Raw genomic sequence first — 16622 nt, forward strand, 5'->3', positions numbered from 1 at the left:
GTAGCTACAGGATTCTTTGGCTTGTGGCCACATTAACATAACCTTTAAATCTGTCTGCTGTATTCATATTGTCTGTTTATGTGTATAAAATATCCATCTGCCTCCCACTTACAAGGATACACATGATTACATTGGAGCACCTAGGTAATTCGGGATAATCTCCCCATCTCAAAATCTTTAACAATCACATCTGCAAAGACTTCTATTTTTTAATTAAATTAAATTAATTTATTTATTTAGCTATATAAAGTAACAAGTAATATTCACAAATTTTAGGTCTACCATTTTGTGTATGGGAAGTTTGGGACATTAAAGTAATGGAGAAAAAAAAAGAAAAAAAAACAGTATTAGGTATATAAAAATATTTGAATTCACACGGTAATAGTTTTTTTTTAAATGCATTCTAATATCATCTTGACTATGATCTTCAAATTCCTAGATAACCAGAACCAGAGACAATTTCATTTTCTTTAGTGTTACTGGGCTAGTCCAAAAAACTGCAACACGGGAAAAACCATTCTTATTAGAATTCTTTAACCGTGATTTCACAAACCAAGAATATCAATAAAGATAACTTTTAAATTGTTTGCTAACAGGAAAAAATGAATACTCTTTTTTGATGTCACTTCTAGGCACAAGATGTGATGAATGTGACAATAAAACACAAGTTGCCTTTTTAATAGATCGAAGGAGATTTCTTTTCTCTCACGTATCACTTTCAGATCTATGCATTACCACCTACATCTTAAAACCCTGCTATACAAACATACAGGAGTAAATTACTGTCTGATTCTTAATCTGCACAGATTTCAGCTTTTAAAAGTGTAGATTGGTATTTTCTCACTAGTTCTTATATTTTATTAGCCTTTCAAATCTCTTATTTGCATATGTCAATTAGGATGTTCCTATATAACTTGATTTATTATTATTTAGTATCAAAAGTTCTTTCAGTGGAATCCTTCTAGCCTTAGGGCTGTAGGGCCATAAATATCCTTGTCTGAAGCATGTTGCATGAGTTTAAAGGAAGGATATTAGTTATATACAGGTGTCTTCATGCTAAATGAGTATCATTGTTTTTTCAATCTAAGGGAATTAGTTTCCACTTTTTGCTTCAAGAAGAATAAAATGCCTTTGGGGATTCTGTTTTTATTTGGAGTTGAATAAAATTTAATAGCAATGTTTATATGTTCATTAAAATAATGCCCATTGGATATTCTAACATTTATAGTCTGTCTAAGAAATAGCCTTTTTAAGCAAAATATTTTCAGGTGTGATTTAATATGTCAAATTAAACTAAAAATTTTTAAGCAAAATCCAAATTATAGGAATTGATCAAAATAGAACAATAAGAAAAGCACAGAATTAAATAATAATTCATTGAATAACTCACAGTGCATCATTGCACTGTAACATATGTTACAGAATATTCAATGAGACATTTTAATCAAGTGCAAAAATATCAGGTAACAGAATATAGAGCAAGATTCCTATTTAAATGGAAAAAGCGTGTATGGAAATATACAGAATAAAATGATACCAGTGATTATATCTAAGTATGATTTCCTAGTTTCCTGTTTATGATCAAAATTTTAAATAATTTCTACAATAAGAAATTTCTGTAATTGAGGGAAAGTGTAATGTTATAAAATGAACTAAAAGCTTTGTGGTCCTTAAAATGTGTATGTAAACATAAAATCACGGGACTTCCTAGGTGGTGCAATGGTTAAGAATCCGCCTGCCAGTGCAAGCGGACACAGGTTCGATCCCTGCCCCAGGAAGATACCACATGCCACGGAGCAGCTAAGCCTGTGCGCCACAACTATTAACCCTGCGCTCTAGAGCCCCTGAGCCATAACTGTTGAGCCCCTATGTTGCAACTACGGAAGCCCACGTGCCTAGAGCCCATACTGCACAACAGGAGAAGCCACCGCAATGAGAAGCCCATGCACTGCAATGAAGAGTAGCCCTCACTCGCCGCAGCTAGAGAAAGCCCATGTGTAGCAACGAAGACCCAGTGCAGCCAATAAATAAATAGATAAATAAAGATTTTAAAAAAACAAAAAAATAAATAAAAGCACAAGGAAATTTGAGCATATAATAGCAGCTTTGGTAAAATAAGAAGGTAGAAACCTGCCTTTGTGATCTGCAGTGTGATCTATAATTAGAATGGGATTTTTATCAGATTCTGGTTAATTATCAAACTAATAATTGTAATAGTGTATTTTATTTAGCTATTTCTTTTAAATGAAAGTTTGTATAGCATAAAGTAGATGTAACAGGATTTATGAATGAGGAGACAGGGTTTACATCATAAAGCAGACTGTCACTGGTCATAAGATGATCAAGAATTAGAAAATAAGCTGCTTTATTTGGGCCGTTTTTTCCTTTTTATTATAACAATGGATGAGAAAGTGCTGAGAATGCCTAAGCAGATTAAATGATGCTGCTGTTGAAGATGAGAAAATAAAGCTAAAATATAATTAACTCTGAGCAGAAGATGACTATAGTCCAATCATTTTGACCAGAGATATTTGTTTAATGGGTATACATGTATATCTATTAAAATATTTTCATTGTTAATATTAAAACACTTGATTGCTAAGAATTCTAAACTGTTGCTTAAAGGAGTTGTTTTTAAGACATGATTTGCTAATACAATTCTTCTTAGGAATGCTTTTATCATAGTTCATTAGAACTGATTACATTATTACTTTTATACTAGCAGCAAAATAGCAGTGATATTGGTGAACTTATGTGAGTGTTGCTTTCTAGTAAAAATAATCATACCTGAAAACATCCCTGTAGATTACACCAATTGCATATCAATGATAAACATCATTTTAGGGGAGTAAGCAACTCAGTTACATCCTGTAATGTTTCTCTACAGCATCAGTCATAGTCACTTGCATGCAGCCGGTGCTTAATAAATATGAACTGATTCGCTGTGCCAACTTTTTCTAATTAAGCATTTATGAAATAATGTGGCTGGTACTTGAATTGTACTAGGCTTTTTCATCTTCTCATAATTATGATATTATTGAGTAATAGTTTTCTAAACTGTGGTAGTTTTAAAGAGAAAGTAACTAATATAATTTAGATCATTTATATATATTTACATATGTGTTTATTAAAGGTGCCACACCACTAAAGGTGATAATTCTCTTTTGTAAATCTTCAGTGAAGTAGAGTGCATTGTAGGCTAATTGGTCTGTAATGAAGTATGCAATAAAATGAAAATAATGCAAATAAATGCAAAGATATAGAAGGGACATTTATGTTCCTTCTGGACGTATACTTTTGGATTACTCTAAGAGAAATGGGAGTACAAAAAAGAACAAAATCATTACTGATAAATATCATAAAAGAGCAACTCAAAGTATGATATAGAAAATGTTTTATAATTATATAGTATGGTCAATCATAAATAATAAATTATTTTTTAATGAAACCAAATGTAAAAAGGTTTGTTTTTTAAAATGCCATCCATCTATCAATATTGGCATTCATGTATCAAAAAAGAAACATTCTAAGCAAGAACATATTTCATTAAGGAATAATGTCTTGATTGCAAGTTCAATTTAGTGGAAAATATTTTGCATCAGTTAATATAAAAATTATATTTTTTAATATTCTAAGGAGATTAAATGTGGGGATTACTACTGTATTATTGCAACAAGGAGAGGGGATGAAGTAACAATCATCATAATAAAAGACTATTTTACATCTGAGGAAACTAAAGTGCAGTGAGACTTGCATATACCGTAGAGCTCCTAAGTGAAGCAGACTTTAGGTCCCAAGTCCTTAATCTCTATACACAATTTATTTGCATGTGACCCATTATCTTAGCTATCTTTCCATAAAATTATTACTTTTGGTGACGAAAGCATAATTTTTCAGCTTGATTTTTCTTAACCAAACTAAGTATAATTTACATTTACGCAAACACATAAATGCAGATAACTTAGTATGAGGGATATCTAAATTTATCTGGATGAAAATTCCAAATTTTTTTTACACTCAACATATGATGAAATTTTGATTATGGCATATGTACCACAGAGATACAGGTAATATTTTCAGCATTTTATGCTCTTAAAATATAATTTCAGTTACAAAATAAAAAAACTATAGCTTTTCTATTGACATTCTTTAATGCCTCATCAGGAAACCTGACTATTTAATATATGTAATACAATGTTTTATCCACTCTTACCAAATAGTATTTTTCTTATCCTGCTACTTTGTCTTTTAGTAAATAGTGCTTACTTAGCTCTCCATTATAAATAAGGTAGGGAAAGTGTGTCATCAGGAACAAAGAACATAAACAATTCCATCAATCATGCTTTCTTTCATTCTTTCTTACACTCACGTAAACCAAGTCACAGGAACTTTTAGGCACTTTTTTTTCCTCACCTGCTTACTCTTAAAGTGGGACCCAGCACTTCATTATATTTCTAAAACTAATATCCAAATCTGCAAAACAGTCCAGTGTCTACATTTTAATGTTAAAAAAATTGTAACAAATTCAAACTTTATAATACGGACCAAATTTAGATATCTCATTAGACCTCTGCTCTAGAACTGAACTTCCACGCCCAGCCTGCTTAGCTTCCTGACCCTATTTCCAGTACTCTGCTTTCACTTCTCAAACTCCTTCTTTTGTGTTGGATTATTTAGTTTTGCTCTTATTTTATTCTCACTGAGCAGTATACATATTCAACAATTAGATGAGCTCATCACCTGGAAAACAGCTGAGTCACTATTTATGATTACATAAACTTATCATTTAGGGCTCTTAGTCCTTACACTACATGATTGATCATAGAATTCTCATGAAACCAGATCTGGCATGGGTGGAAGGAGTTCTGCTTCTGAAAACAGTTAAGGATTTTTTTTCCGTATTGTTCCTCATTCATTGATTGACTTACAATATATTACTGAGTACCTGTTATGTACAAAGTAGTAAGCGACTTAGAGATGTAAGCATAAATTGAAATACTCTTTTCTCTCAAGGAGCTTATTATTGTGCACTGGAGAAAATATGCAAATAATTAGAATTGACATTTGGAATGAAATTTGAGCAAGCAAGATCTTATTGGAGCACAAGGCAGGATAAACCATTTCTAATTGGGTATCACACAAGAAATTATACTGACCTCTGAAGAAAAATAAAATATTGATAGGTGGTACGAGGAATACTTAAGGAAAGGGAAAATTATTAAAGAATACCATAGAAAATGGCACAGAGGTGAGAAATAGCTTTCCATGTACATGGAGCAGCAAGTAATCCAATGTGCCCGTAATTCATAATGACTTGAGAGGTGAACTGAAATGTGTCTGAAAAGATAACATGGTACAAGATCATGTAGGTCCTTAACCTGTAAAATAAAGATTTTGGAACTCACCATATAGAATGGGAGCTATTGGTATTTATTTAGCAGAGAAATGACATGGTAGCCTCTTGTCCCATTTTTTTTTTTTAATTCACAACTGCTGCCTTCTTTGTTTACAAGCACCCTCCCACCATAGCCTTTCCAAACTCCCACACTTCTATTTGGTAAAATCCATAAGTTAGCTTGGTTCACCTCTTTCAGAAGGTGTTTCATCTCTTCTGTTAAACTTTACAGCACTACCTTTTCTCAGCATAGTTTATACATTTCTCTCATCTTCTTTCCTCTAGCTCAGACTGTATATCTTTTTATGATTTTTGTGTGAGAATTGTCTCTTTTGTATAAGAACTGTCTAATATACCTCCTTCACTTGACTTGAATTCAGGGAGAATTTATCATTGGTCTTTGTATCCTCAGTGTCTTTCTAGCATGTTTCCTTCTAGAGGCTTAATAAAAGTTAAATGAGTGTTCAGGGCTATGTCTGGCAAGAAAATTTTGTCATCGATGAAGGAAGCACACTGAATAGACAACAGTAAAATCAAAGATAATAAATAGATGGTCCTTACAATGGGAGATCATGAGAGGATAAAATAAGAAGGTGAAAAGATACATGGAAAGAAGATGCCAAAGAGAGAAAGCTGATTAGATGGGACAGGGGTATGAAAACTGTTCTGAAGATGACCCTAGATAACTTGGGGAAAGGTTACATGTTATCACACATAGGGTTGATCTTGCTAAAGGAAGATAAGAGTTCTCCTTTCAGTGGGTTTTAGTTGATATATCTATTGGGGCATCATTTTTTTCTGATGTCTAGAAACCATAACCATTCCCTCATAAAACAGAAATGTGGGCTACTATGACTTTTGTCTAAAAACTGATAAAATTATCCCTAAGCAAATTTGAGCTTTAATACTGTAAGAGTCCATAACAGTGAGGGAAAAAAATCAAATTAGAGATAAATGTACATCTCATCCGGTTCCATAGAAAGAAGCAATATCTAATATTTCCCACTCATCTTAAGATTTGGTGTTCAAAAGTTCAAGTTCTATTTAAATCTTCCTCAGCTGATTCAAAATTAATTATGTTATCTCTCTCTTGCTTTTCTACAGTATGCTGTCTGGCTAGTCCTCTGGGTTACGTGGAATGTGTTTGTTATCTGCTTCTATTTGGAGGCTGGGGACCTCTCAAAGGTAATTGCCATCTGATTTGCCTGAGTCATCAGTTGTGTGTTAACAAGCTTCTTCCTAAGTAAGGCAGAGTCTCACCCTGCTCTTGTCACTTAGGTGCACCTCAAATGAAGGTAAATTGAAAGATGTCCTCATCTATCGCCTCTGCATTTCTACTATCAAAGAAATGTTTCCGTGTATCACAAAAATGTTCTTTTATTATTTTAAGCAAAACTAAATTGAAATATTGGTTATTACGGTGACCATACTGTATACTTTTAAAACACCGAGTCATGAGAAATTTCTGAAGCAGAATAGGAATTTTTTCAGAGATAAAATCCTGAAGATTTTTAAAATCACTTAGTTTGCTTATTACTGTGCTAAAGACTTTCCTGATTGGACCCAAATAGCAATGCAATAATTCAGATGATTAGTGGGTTTCAGTTGAATAAAATTGTTACCAGAGGGATATAATTTATTATATAAATGAATAAAATAGATATTTTATCCTAAAATAGTCTAGGAAGGACTTAAAATAAATTTTCATTCAGCTTTCTTTATTTTGTGCTATCCTTGTATGAGTGTGTGTGTGTTTGTGTGTTCACATGTGTCTTGCTATTATATTTCTAACATACATGCCTTTACTATTGAAATAATGCAGTTTGTAGATCTCTGAAACCAGCATCCTTCTTCTGTTGGAACACAATCAACAGCAAGTAAGTCAAATGAGATAATCCATTCAAAATAATAGTAAATCTTGCTTGACACACTTGAGAGAGCTGTGAACTTGTACTTCTTCATGTTAACTTTAAAAGATAGAGATTGTAAAATGGTCTTTTACCTCTCTATCCCTTAGAGCAGGAAGACCCTGCAAAGACGTTGACATTTTTAAAACCCAGAGATGATAACCTGCTTTAAAAGGCTAAAAGAACCAAAAAGTTGCCAGGAACTACCTTTGCAGAGCTGTGTATCTTGGTGGGCAGGGGATGGGGATGGGGTGGGGTGGTAATACACATTTATACTCTAGCATACAGGGGTGTCACAAAGCACTCCGAGCATTTTCAAGTATGTTTATTGTTTTACTACTGAGTATAAATCATCTTGACTTTTTTTTTTTCATTTCAAATGATGAAAAATAAAATAAGAGGGTGATGTTACCATATGAAATAGACCCAAGGCTTCTGGACGCTGTAGTTTTTATGAGCAGAGTTTGGACAAGCCCTCCCCGTGGCCCTCTGCAGTGTCTGCCCTGCTGGACGGCGTTGCTGTTTTCTTACCGGGCATCATACTCCACACTCTTGGCAGGAGGCGGTCCTTTCCTGAACACGCTGTGACCACTGAAAAGGAATTGTTCAGGTGGCTCCAGGAAGGACACAATTTTCTGCTTAAAACTCACTTTCCCTTCTTGACAGAAAAGCATACATGCTTCCCAGAACTTGAATCCCTTACTGAATTTGTACATCTCTGCTGTATAATCCACTTTGTTCAAAGAGATTCCTCTCTAAAGTGACTTTTGATGATATTTTCAATTTTAAATAATCACCTTAATAATTGGAAGACAGGTATTCAGGCATATTGGCTGAGGAATTTGATCCAGCAGATCAGAGTTTGTTTAATATTTAAAAAAAAAAAAAGGTGGGAGAGATTTGAGCCAGACTGGCTGCACGAATGTTCTGTCATTTTGCTTACTGCTCCAAGTGATGACTGCAGGCACAGAATAAAGCTTGGCATCCCATGGCCTTGAACATGGGCATTGAAACCACAGCGAGGGCACATCCAAAAACATGAGAATTCAAGAGAGTTGCAACTCAAATGACTAAGAGTTCTTCTAATGCACACAGGCAGGTAATGATTATCCCATGGCAGTGAAGTAGTTAATAATATTTCCTTTTCTTTTCATCTTATAAACCAAGGCTAGACTCTGCAGAGCACATGAAAATTTAATAATTTCCCTTTAACAAATAATCTAAAGAAAACCATAAAGGGCAAAGTTATATTGTTATCTGTACCGGGTTTTTCCTCCCTTTCCTCCTCAAAGGGTTTGAGAAAGGTGTATTTATGCCATTTAATTCTTTAGCTTCTGCAACTGCCTCACATTCTTCAAGTAATAGAGTGCCAGAAGGAAGCAATGGTGATTGAAAAATGTACAGATATATGAAAGCTCAAAAATGGGACTCCTGAAACTGCTGATAATATTTAGGTTACAGAATATAAACCACTTTTTGTTCCCTCACCTCACCCAAAATATAAAATCGTTTGACCATATGAATGGGTCAGTTTGTTCGAGGCTGAAGGACAAACATGGTAAATAGAATCAGGGAGGAAATTCTGTGGTCTTTATATACGTGAGAGAACTCTGTTTATTTCCATAAAACATTTTGTAAAGAAGTGATTTCTTCATAATGAATATTGGCAAGAAATGGTAAAAAGCAGGTGAAATATTAAGGCAAACTTGAGTTACCCCGTTAGAGTTTTGAATTTTCCATTGTCCCTTTCCAGTGTCTTTTCTGCTTTTTCTGCTAAACCATCTGCCATGTACTTATGAGAGAAACAGATATTAGTATCATTAAAGAACCCAGTGCATACCTTCGGGAATGAAATGGCTTAATTACAATAACATGGTACACAGGGCTGACCTGGTTAATATTCAGTTTTCTTTGTACCCGTAATTGTATAGATAATATATTTTTTCATCAAAAATTCTGTGTAAATCCAACATTATTATTACAATATTTATTAATATATTTTAATTATTATCCCCATGAGATTTAAGGAAAAATGAAACTAATCAGTTAAATTCCTTTTTAAAAACTTTATCTCAGTGATATTAATAAAATATTGGAAATGTCATAAATTAGCACGTAGGATGGTAGGAACAAATAAACATGCAAAATAGCTGTTTCTACATTATTTACATTAATGCTTTAGGTATTAGTGTTATAACTAAATATCCTGAAACATCCTACAGTTTCTTACTTTCTGGGATGATATTTCAATAGATATTCTGTTAATGAAACAGAGATGACTTTAATTTGTAACCCAAAGTGTTTGCTAACTTTGTAGGCAACTGCCTTTGAGCATTAAATGTGACCTGGACTATTGGATTAATAGTTTTGAGAATTCTTGATATAAATAGTCTTAATATTCTGATCAGTTGTGATTTTCTTGCTCATATATCAAATAGAAAGAAATGGGAACTAATCCCAGTTATCAACTGAATCGAGATATTTTGAAAAGAGAAGGAATCTGCTCTTTGTTCTGTACTTAACGTCAAAGTGCATTGTTAGAAGGAAAACACCTATAATGTGGTAATTCACCTATTAGATTCATCACCTGGGAAAATGAAATTTATGAAATAGTTTTTGAAATAGTTATACACAGGAAAAAAAGTGGCCCTCTTCTGGTATCTGCAAAAACCTGTATTCTATTGGGTGTGTTATAATTGTAAATTACTCTTAAGCTGAAATTATATCCTAACACTTTTCTTTATATGACTATTTTGAGATCTTAGTTTCTACTTTTGTAATTTATGGACACCATTAGTGAATGATGCACCACCTATTTTTAGAAATAAAATAATTAACTTACAGATCATTAAAGAGTAACCAAGGGATTATTTTACACTTAACCCAATTTGTTTGTATTTAACCCTTTGATACCAGGGATGCAGGTATATGTCTCTTAGGCTTCATTATATTATCAGAAACTTATCTTGTTAAACATAGCCTAGAGCAATTAATTATACCTAATGAATGCTTTTAATTGCAACATCTAGGAAGCTGTCATGTTTTAATAATTTTGATAGCTGTTTCTGATATCTAGGTATAAATTTTCATTTAAAAATTTGGTGTATAAAAAAGCTATGTACGAATGTGGCTTATTTAAGCTTTGAGGAACAAAACTGCACTCTTGTAAACAAAGGAGACAGGAAGAGGATAAAACCTGTCCTACACTGTAGGCAATACGGGGAAAATCCTTAAAACCAGATGTGAGCGCTGTGTGAAAAAAATGTACTATTACAACAATCTCAGTTTTATTCCTTTTATTAAAAAAAAGAATTATTCATTTCAAAAAGATATCTGATATTTGGATGTTTTCTGCTCAGTGAAATCAATGCTTGTATCAAAATTTGCTTTTATGATTTCATATGGAAAAATGTGGTACGTAAAGACATCTCTCTTATAATCATTTTTTAATTTGAATTAATGGTGCTCTTCAAAAAGTAAAACAATCTGTATAATTATTAATAAAGAATACCTCCAGTAATTGATTTAAAAATTGACTTAACAAATATCAAGAGGACAATTGATTGGATTCATATTTTTTTTTCTTACTGTAAAATGCATATGGTCTAAGAAAACTTCAATTAACTGTCACTAAATGAATTAGGAAAAAAAGTTATTTCCCAAACCATCAAAATAGATTTTGCTTTTGGATATAGGATGAATGTCCTACACGTTATTAAGAATTAAATATAATGTAGTTGCCCCTCCATATAGAAATGAACCAACCTTTTGTAATTTGGTCAAACTGTAACTGCCTCTGTTCTCTTCTTTCCTTTAACAGTGCATTGAATTAAACTTCTTATTTTCTTACTTCTTCAGTTCTCTTTTGTTTGCTTACTTGTTCCACTTCCTTTTAAGGCTCCTAAAGTGAGGAATAGGGTCTTTGGACCTTTCTACTTCTCTGTCTACATTCTTTCACTTGAAAATGCAATTCATTGTCATAATTTAAACTATCATCTCTACACGTATGTCTGCCAGATCTGTATCTATATCTTCAGTCCTGACCTTGTTGCTAAGTTAAAGTCCCACATCTCCAACTTTCTGCTTGGGTCATGTCAATTCCATTGTCACCTTAAATTCAACATGTCCAAAAGGATTTATCATCACCCCCAAAGAATCCAACTTCTTTAATTCACTTCTTACTCAGAGAAGAAAGAAAAAGGCAAAATTTTTTTTTAATTTCTTTATTTTTTATTTTATTTTTTGGCTGTGTTGGGTCTTAGTTGCAGCACACGGGATCTTCCTTGAGTCATGCAGGATCTTTTTTCATTGCAGTGGGGGTTCTGTTGCAGTGCGTGGGCTTCTCTCTAGTTGTGACATGTGGGTTTTCTCTTCTCTAGTTGTGGTGCGTGGGTTCTGTAGTGCGGGACACATGGGCTCTCTAGTTGAGGTGTACAGGCTCAGTAGTTGTGGTGCGTGGGCTTAGTTGCCCCCCAGCATGTGAGATCTTAGTACCCTGACCAGCGATCGAACCCGTGTACCTGCATCGTAAGGCAGATTCTTTGCCACTGGACCACCAGGGAAGTCCCAGAAAGGCACAATTTATTTCAAAATATGAATAAAAGAGGAAAAGAATTGTTTTGTGCTGGGGGGGGGGGCGCTACAGAAATCTTTATAGATTGATCATGAGCTGAAGAAAGAAATGCATATTTTTTATTATTTATAGTTTGTGTGTGTGTATGTATGTATTGTAAACCTTTGGACAATAACAAATCAAAAATAGTAGAGATGTGCTGAAGTAATGATACTTTGGAAAGGTAAGTGCCCCAAAGAGATGAGTTGACCTTTAGAAGATGCTATACGCTGGGGGGCATTTGCTAATTCTCGTTGGGGAGGAGGCTAAGAATCGATGCTTTAAACCCATAGGCAGTGATTTCTGGGCTATGTATAAATCAGCAGAGCTTTAAGGGAGAGGGCCTCAGGCACATGAACAATTTTCTTCTTACGGTATTTAATGAACTATATATAAGGCTAAAAGCGTAAATGAAAAGACTGAAGAGCAGAATTAAGTTTTTTAGATAGTCTTACAAAGTGGAGACTGAAGATAGGAGAGGGGCTTTGCAGAATAAACTCAAGTTATAATTGAGAAACCTGGGAAACAAGCCAGGGTCAAAAGAGAGGTACACTAAATATTACTGGGCCTGGGTTCAATTCAGCACATTCCTTAATTAAAATAAGCTGATCAGCTACCACTTTGTCTAGTTTAGGGAAAGGGAAAATATCTTGCTAGAAAGATAGCATCATCTTATAAAGTTTCTTTATATGCATGATATCAGGCAATTGAAAATTCCCACACATGGTAAAAGAGAGAACCTCAGTACTGAAAGTGAAGGAAAAAATTGACAATTGAGCAGACCAACCAATGATTCAGGTATTGCAATTACTTGATAGGGACTTACAATGTTGCAAAAAATAATGGGAAAAACTGGAGATAATATAAAGATGAAGAATTCACCCTAAAAGGGCTGGGATCTGTAGAAAGAATCAAATGGAAATTCCAGAACTGAAAAGTATAACATTTTAGAGTAAGAACAAATTAGATGTGTTTGATAGTAGATTTAAAAGAGTAGAAGACAAGATGGGTGAACTGGAGGATGATGAGTCAATAGAAAATATCCAAACTGAAGCACCGAGAGAGGTTGACAAATACAAAAGGGAAAGAATAAAAATATTAAAAGGATGTCAGAAACATATGGGGCTCAGCTAAGATGCAATATGCAAATACTTGAATTGCCAGCAGGAGAAGAAAGGTAGAATTGGACAGAAGCAGTATCTGAAGTGATCATGATAGCGTATTTTTAAAACTGGTTAAACGCATCAACCCACAGATTCAAGAAGACTTTCGTATCTCAAGTGGAATAAATACCAAGAAAACCACATCCAAGTATAGACTAGTAGCACTTTTGAAAATTAAAATCCAAGGGAAAAAAAAGCCACCAAAGATAAAAGACCCATTACCTTCAAGGAACAGCTAAAAGACTGACAACCTTTCAACAGAAAGAGTGACTCTAGAAGGCAGTTGAATGGCACCTTTAATGTGCTTCAGAAGTGACAACCTAGAATTCTATAACTTGCAAAAATATTCTTCAACAGTAAAGGTGAAATAAAAGCATTTTCAGGCAACAAGAACTAAGATAATTCATTAGCAGCAAACATACACTAACAGATTCCTACGTGATGACATTATTGTTTGTTCATCGAACTTACTTTGCTTTTATGGATTAGATTTACCCGGAACCTTTAGACAGAGCACCAAGAAGTCTCCTGGTTTCTGGCTTCCTTTTAAGCAGGGATCCCAGTGTCAGTTGTGATATGTGTGCATATGAAGATTTATTACTTAACACTGACTCTAACCAAGGTATTGACTGAAGCAAAAAACTGGATTCCCCAGAGCTCTGGGGAGAATCTATGCTTAAATTCATCTTTTAATATCCAAGTCTTCATTTGTGTGGCAAAATTCTTTCCAGAAACCGCCCCATACCTCTGTCCATGGTGGAGCTGACTAGACCATAAATGGCCATGCATCTAATTTTACTTTATTTGCATACTTTTAAAACAATTCTAATTGAATTTCCAGAAGCTGAGGATATTTATCCCCAAGGTAACAAAAGCCTTTTATGGTCCATGAACTCTCATTGAGAGCTGCAAAGATATCTGAGAATTCCCACTTGGATTTCTGCCTTCTTTACCCTTGTGGTTAAAACAATGTAAACAGTTTCACAATTCTACTGTCTTTAAAATTTGAGTTGCTTTCTCTTTCTCTACAAGATCTGGATGACATATATGGTTTCCATGGCCCTAGTAAATTAGCTGCTCTAATTTGTACTTACTTACTTTGATGTCTTTCTTGCTGATTTCCCCTTTAGATGCCCCTGTGGGTGTCAAGAAACCCATGCTTTATTTTGTGGGGCTTAAAAGTGCCTTGGGTATTGAAAGGAGGACCTTCTGCATAGCAGAATCTCCATGAGCATTAGCAAAGTCTTGGGACATGAGCAAGCATTATTTCTGCTGGATGATTCACAGGCATCATTCATGTAGAATGTTGGTAGAAGGTCTTCCCACAGAGCAGTGAGAATAGTTAACCTGAGCTCCCTGGAATAGCAGAATGGTCTCCAGGTATTGACTCCCCTGGGTCTCCATGCTGCTGGCAAAGTTCAATGTGACAGCCTCAGAATGCTGACTCAGGTTCTCTCCACGCTGACCAAGATCTGCTTCTTGTTCAAAGACACACACTGTTCTGTTACTCCAGCTCCTCTGACTCTGTTCTTTCTAGGTTTGGGCTTATACAGTCTTATCTTCTCTCTTTCTAATTTGTTACTAAGAAATACACTGCATGCAGTTTTCCTTACCCAATCTTTGTTCAGTTAACCTTTTATTTTCTCATTAATCAAAAGCTTTGGTTTCAAAACTATTATTTCTGATGTGGAAGTCAAAAAAAAATTAAGCACTAACCGCTTTTTTTCTTTTTGCATTCCTATTAAAACAATGGTTATTCTCTTTGAAGCAAGGATGCCTCTGACTCACTAGGTAAAGTTTGCAAAAGTCAAGTATGAGAAATAAAAGCACAGAGATTAATATTTCAAGATAGTATCCTGCTGGAAGTAAAAGAAAGAAGATACAAACGTGGTCTAAGTAAGTGCCATCCTGTTTGTCTTCAAAGCCTAGTCAGAGATCATTCCAAAATGGCAATTTTTATTCTATGCCAATTTGAAACAACTATGCTTTTTTATAGGTTCATTATTCCAGAGCCATGTTAAAAAATAAAAGAATATGTTTCCATTAAGAGTTCCATGGCTTTAAATTTAGAAATATTTGAATTTTTTTAAAAAATAATGAAAACTATATATTTTTTAAAACCTTGGAACACTTTGTCTAAAGTAGACTGATCTCATTTTATTTAAGTGGGCTCTTAGATCCTGAAATAAGGGCAGAATTTACTTGAGAATTATGTCCAATTTGGCATGGTCCACCCCAGCCCCTTGTGTGTTCTCAGTCTGTGATAACCTTATCAAAATCCCCCTCTTCACTATAAACCATCATCCTAACAACCCCTGGAACTCATTTGGCATCTAATTTGAGATTGGCAGTTGCCAAATTATCTTTGGGGGCAGAGTGTCAATCTCTTTGTCTGTGAATTCACTCAGGGACAATTGATGCTTTGATGAACTGTGAGAAATTGTATAAAGATACAACTCACAGAATATTAAATAGTGAAATAAATCAGTTTTTTCTGCTTCTAGCATCCAGGGTTATTTGGCCAGAAAGAGCAAATAAGTGACTATTTCCCATGCTTTTCGTATGGTAACAAACCTCTATTTTGTCCTGTAGTTAAAATTTACATGGAAAATACAGTTGAAGGAGTAGTTCAGTTCACTGCAGGTAACTAGGGAGCAATGTTTAGTAAATAGTGTTGTTAAATGCAAAGCAATACAAAGAAAACAAGACCATTGAAATCTCTTTCCTGATTGAGAACTGCATGAAGAAATTTTGAAGTTGCTTCTCATTCCAGCATAGCACTCAGTGTTACTTCCCCTCCTCCTCTTTAAAGGTTTGTTTTTGGCATTTAAAAAAGCAAAATGTGTATACGCCTGACGCCTCCAGAAAAGCAGCTCAGAAGGGTAAGAAGAGGAGGATGACTCACTAATAAATGGCCATTTTTAGAAACATAATTAGGTTTTTTTTTTTCCTTCATTAGCACATGTAACCTGCTAGAGGAATAAGTCTAATGGTAAATGTAGGACTCTGGGGTTTTCACACTTATAGGTAGTGTAATATATAAAACTGAAGTAATTAGGAGGTATTTCAAAAAATGTCATCTTTTTCATAGTCTAAGAAGTAGACATTTTGTAGCGAAGTAGCTGCATTGATACCATAGGGACACTCTGTCCCTTTTCCACTCTGCCAGAAAAATCTCTAGTGACAGGTCCTCAAATCTTTTATTTGAATCACAAGTGAGAATGAGTTTGGTGCTCTCCATTAGTCCCAAGAGGGGAACCAGTATCACAATTTGGCATACTCTGCGATTGCTCCTGAAGAGAGCTGTAGCTAGCCAGGTACTCCGAGGGGCTGTGGCCCTCCTAGGAATGTGCCTGTTACACCAGATTCGTCAGGCGGCTTGCAAAATGGATGGACTCAAGATTTTGCACTACGGTTTTATGAGCACTGAAATTAATCCATTAAGCATTTTGTGCATCCAGACCCCCTACTACTCACTTTTTAACGCATTTATATAGTACGTTAACCGTGGCATCATAGCGTGAAGCATAATGAGTCCAATTCTT

At 34.5% G+C, this 16622-nt stretch overlaps 1 protein-coding gene across 1 annotated transcript in view; it reads left to right on the plus strand.

Annotated features, from left to right (window-relative positions):
- NKAIN2 (sodium/potassium transporting ATPase interacting 2) overlaps positions 1 to 16622 on the plus strand; it is a 507063-nt gene that overhangs the window by 62708 nt on the left and 427733 nt on the right. The window contains exon 3 of the mRNA XM_057737751.1: positions 6500 to 6580. Within this exon, the coding sequence (XP_057593734.1) occupies positions 6500 to 6580 (81 nt within the window). The remainder of the gene's footprint in view (positions 1 to 6499; positions 6581 to 16622) is intronic.

This window comes from Hippopotamus amphibius, chromosome 6 (assembly GCF_030028045.1).
Source record: "Hippopotamus amphibius kiboko isolate mHipAmp2 chromosome 6, mHipAmp2.hap2, whole genome shotgun sequence".
In the NCBI taxonomy this organism is placed as follows: Eukaryota; Metazoa; Chordata; class Mammalia; order Artiodactyla; family Hippopotamidae; genus Hippopotamus; species Hippopotamus amphibius.